We start from the raw sequence: 4,957 nt of genomic DNA, 5'->3' as shown, positions 1-4,957 counted from the left end.
GCATCATCTGCCAGAAGCTGCCCTTCGGTGTGGAGGAACCCACCAACTGCTTCTTTAGATGTTTTCTGATGCTGCTTACAATGTTTGCCTTTTCCTTTGTGTCCATTTCTCGCTGCACCTCATTTTGTGCCTGAGTCTTTGGTTTGTTTTGTGGGGTTTTTTGCATGTAAGTGTTAATGCTGTTAATTTTGTGTTTTCACATAGCCTGCACTTTCGTACAGTTTCGTATTCCCTTTTTCCAAAGACTCATAGTTTAGCTGGACTGGTCTGGTATTGCAATGAGTTAGTTTACATTTGGGCTTTTATTATTTTGCTTCCCTGAGAAGGTACCAAATTTTCTTTCCACTGATTTTCACCTATTGCCTCTCTAAATTTACTGAAAGGTACTGTCCCTGTGTCCATTTTCCTTTGTTTTGGTATTCTTTCTGTCTTAATATTTTTCTTTTTGTATCTTGAGTTCTTAGTTTCTCTTGCTTTCTGATGGTCTTTCACCTTCAGATTCTCATCTAGACTCTGTTAGTTAACAGTCAAATCTAAATGGGCTGCATCTCTGATTAGTTTCTCTGCCCTTGGTATCAAAAGTTCATCCATTCTACAAACTTGATGGGAAGTCTTTGCTCAATAATATTTTTCCCCAGTAGGTGTCTGAATAATTAAAACTATATGAACTAGATGAATACGAGTAGCTCACACAAAATATTGTGTATCTATCTGATCTTTGAGTTGACTGATACCATTATTAGTGCCCTTGGAATCTAGCCAGTGCCCAGATCTGCTAAAATTTTCTTTCAAAGTTTTATCTTCATAATACAAGAGGCGATATCTCTAGACTTCTTGATTTTTCTCCATTTTAGATGTGAACTGTTTCACTGAGTCTCCCTTATGACAATTAAATCATTAGTATTATCACGTATTGAGATCTTTGATATTCTTTTCAGTTGTTTCCCATATTTATGGTAATAGTAAACACAAATCTATGATATTCAGCAAATTGACAGACTCTTTTTCCTTTTGTCCCCATTAATTATACCTAGGCTGAATGTATTTGAAAATTCCAACCACAAAAGTGGCCTTTTCTTTGATCATAATTTTTTGCTGTCCACACAGCAAAACGCACAATAATTTCTTAAGTCTTAACCTTCTCTGTGGAAATCAACAATCATAGTTGGAGTGAAGATGAGAAAACTGCATGTGAATTAAATGAAAAATCTGTAACATAGGAAGCAAACTTTTTGTATAGCTTGCCAAGAGGGAAGAAGGATGAAGTCATCTTCATGTGTTACTTTCATTGGAGTTAGGAGCTGCTGTTCAAAGAAGATATGTCAATAAAATCAATTAATGTCAATAAAATTTTTGCTATGATGAAACTATGAACCTATAATTTCTAACAAATTGGTTTAATTTCAGGTGATTGGGAAGGGTTCTATTTTGGAATAGAATTATTTCAGTGGAGCGAACTTCAAATTTACTCATGTCTCTGTACAGATTAGACACAAATCTTTCTGCTAGTCTTTAGGTGGCTCACAATGTTAGCACAGGAAGACTGAGATGCAAAACAAGCAAGTTGGCAAGGTGCAAATATTAGACTTAATTAGTTTCCTGATCTCTTAACATTCCTTTCATCTTGGGTTTGCGTTTTTTTGGTTTGGGTTTTTTTTGGCTGGCTGGCATTGACCTTATAGATTTCTTGGTCGTTTCAAAGTGTAACAGGAAGGAAAGGAAAAGATAGCGGCAAAAGAAAGTGAGAGCATGCATTGAGCACATCTTGGGCAATTTATGAAGGGAATGAATGCATAATGTAACACTGTAGTAACAACGATAGCTTGTGATAACAAGACAGAGGAAGAGGATTTAGCCAAGAGCGTTTTGGGAGTATGTAAAAAGTAAAAGAACATGTAAACTTCAAAGTCTATAGATTTTAAACTTTTGGTAGAGAATTGCTTCCCTGGAATTGAAACGCCTGTTTAAAGTTTATGGCCATTCTCTACATAAATAATATAGTATTTTCCCATGGGGGTAAACTGTACATGTTATTGTTGGCTCGAACAAAGAACAGTGGGTAGTAAGTTGCTGATGAGGTGAACTAGAGAAAGACGGAGTATAGGTTGGTAAAAATTAAATGTAACTTGAATAACGACATATTCATTTCCTTATGTTCCTGATGGCTTAACCTAAAACATATTTTCATAAGTTAGGGGATGTATTGTCTTCTTCAGGTTGGGTGATCATCTCTGCTAATAAAGAGGCAGTGATATGTAGACATTATAAAGTACTTGTCCCTCAATGGGGGTGTTGTAGTACAAACGGTTCCTGAAAGATTAGAAGAGATTAGAGGTTAAGCTATGCAAAGGCTGGTAAGTGGGAGGAGGGGAAAAAAAAAAAAAAGAAAAGGAAAAAAAAAAAGAGTGCTTAATATAGAGGATACGTTGTTTTTGTTGTACAAACACTGTTGCTTTAATTCAATATCTAATACTCATTTCAGAATTAAAATAAGATCTTTAACCTGAAACACCCCCATAATATCAGAATACTGATAAGGAAAGAGAAAGGGTAGGGGAGAGCATGGGAGCTTACCATAACTCTCTTTTCTGTAACATTCTCTTCTCCATTTTCATGACATACCAGTTCAACCTACCTAATGTGTCCAGTTCATCTTTCCGCTGCTTGACTAGGACTCCCCCAACTTAAGAAAATAAAACCCATTTGCTCCCCTATTGTTGCTTACAAAATTTACAAGCTCAGTGTCAAAGTGATTGTTTACAGATGCAGAATCACGCTGCTACTTACTTTGTAAGTTAAGGAGGAAGGTTTAAAAATGTTCTCCATTTGCCATTTTCTTGTTATCTTATGATTGTTTTTTACAGATTACCAATGGAACACTAGATGTAAAAAAGTTGATGAAAACTTGGATTCTGCATAAAGGATTTCCTTTAGTCACTGTTGTCCGAAAGGGAAAGATTATTTCTGTACAGCAAGAGAAATTTTTGTATCGCATGGAACCAGAAAATTGGACATCAGATGCAAGGTTACTACCTTAATACTTTTTATCCATTAAAATCTACCTGCAGATATCTTTCTTGTATCTTGTACATCTTTCTCACTTGTATTCAGGGGTTCTAGTATTTTCTTTGAAGGCAGATAGTAATAGAGAATTTGGCACAGAAATTCACACATCTAATATCTGCCTGAAGATCCATGTCTATTTCTACCCAAGAAACTGGTAAAAATCTGTGGCATCCTTTGTAAGCCGAGTTTCTTATTTGCATCCTTTCCTGAAGCTTTTAGGCTTGAGATGGTGCTTGTGGTAAATAGTAGAATGAATTCTTCAGTTTTTTTAATATCAAAAGGCAGATCTCACAGGTAAAATTTCCTTTTAATTTCAGAAAGTTTTGTGTGGTTAATGAGAAGCTGTAGAAAGACAGGTTGCAGAATTTGCAGAAGTTACAGGTGCCTATGTCTTACTTTAGAGCCTCTGTTCCTTCCTGCCAAAATTCAGTGTATATCTTGGGCTTTGCTAGAGGAAAGTAGAGAAGTTAGAAGCTGTATTGGCTTAAAAATTTTAAGATGGCACTAATACATGACAGCAAATGGCTGAATACATAAGAGAGGCAATATCCATTGTACCGAGAACTAAAAGGAAGTATATATGCAAATGCTGAAGAAGCAAAGATGTGGCAGTTGCTAATTGTAAAAATGAATTTACTGCAAATATGTCTTATATTATGAACCTTATTGTATTTTGTAACAACCCAAAATATGTAGGTTTGAATCCTTTTGAGATTTTGGTGGTTTTATTCAGTTGTTTGAAGTCTTAACAGGAACAGAGTCCTTTGCATCATCTTGCAGAATCAGGCCTGTGAAAGGAATTTGTCTCTTGAAATGTTGGAAGTTACAGGGCTTTGTTTTATTCTTGTTATGTGGAGGAAGGAAAGTGATGTGTGATTGAAAGGTTAAGGGAAGAAGGGAAGGATTGTTAGGCTTTATTATTCTTCTGATGTCAATTTGGGGAGTGCATGAAAAGCTTTTGAAGAAGAGCTCTCTGTGTGAGTCATACACAGAAGGGGTCCCTGTCAAAATTGGAATGCATACATGCAACTTGTTTCATCTCACTCAAAGTTGTTTTTTCTCTAAATAGTCAAGTCCTTACGATCATTATGAGCCACTTTACCATTTATTCTTCCAGCTTGCAGTTCATTTGAGACAGTCTTTGTGGTATGCAATCAGTTATGGTTTCTGTTACAATGATTAGCAATTTGAGTCTTGTACTTGAATCAATGTAAATTGTTTTTTAAAAAATAATAAAACTTGTAAAGGAAGACAGAACATTGGACTGAGGTGAAAATAATACTGGCTGAATTTCTGATACAGCCAGAGATTTCTTGTCCATGTGACTTTGGACAAGCTACTTAGCATGCTGGAACTGAGGAAGAAGTACTAGGAAATGTGGTGTCCTTCAGGGGTCCGTACTGGGACCAATACTGTTTAATATCTTCATCAATGAATGACATAGACAGTGGGATCGAGTGCACCCTCAGCAAGTTTGAAGATGACACCAAGCTGAGTGGTGCAGTCAACATGCCAGAGGGACGGGATGCCACCCAGAGGGACCTGGACAAGCTCGAGAAGTGGGCCCGTGTGAACCTCATGAGGTTTAACAAGGCCAAGTGCAAGGTCCTGCACCTGGGTCGGGACAACCCCCAGTATCAATACAGGCTGGGGGACGCAGGGACTGAGAGCAGCCCTGCCGAGAAGGACTTGGGGGTACTGGTGGATGAAAAGCTGGACATGAGCTGGCAATGTGTGCTTGCAGCCCAGAAGACTAACTGTATCCTTGGCTGCATCAAAAGAAGCGTGGCCAGCAGGTGGAGGGAGGTGATTCTGCCCCTCTACTCTGACCTGGTGAGACCCCACCTGGAGTACTGTGTCCAGCTCTGGAGCCCTCAGCATAAGAAAGACA

At 37.7% G+C, this 4,957-nt stretch overlaps 1 protein-coding gene across 1 annotated transcript in view; it reads left to right on the top strand.

Moving 5' to 3' along the window:
* Nucleotides 1–4,957, top strand: part of LNPEP (leucyl/cystinyl aminopeptidase) — a 39,432-nt gene that overhangs the window by 22,594 nt on the left and 11,881 nt on the right. The window contains 1 exon segment of the mRNA XM_009321783.1: nt 2,865–3,025. Within this exon segment, the coding sequence (XP_009320058.1) occupies nt 2,865–3,025 (161 nt within the window).

Source organism: Pygoscelis adeliae, unplaced genomic scaffold (genome assembly GCF_000699105.1).
Source record: "Pygoscelis adeliae isolate BGI_AS28 unplaced genomic scaffold, ASM69910v1 Scaffold164, whole genome shotgun sequence".
NCBI lineage: Eukaryota > Metazoa > Chordata > Aves > Sphenisciformes > Spheniscidae > Pygoscelis > Pygoscelis adeliae.
The sequence above is the reverse complement of the archived record's forward strand: the minus strand, read 5'-3'. Positions and strand labels throughout refer to the sequence as shown.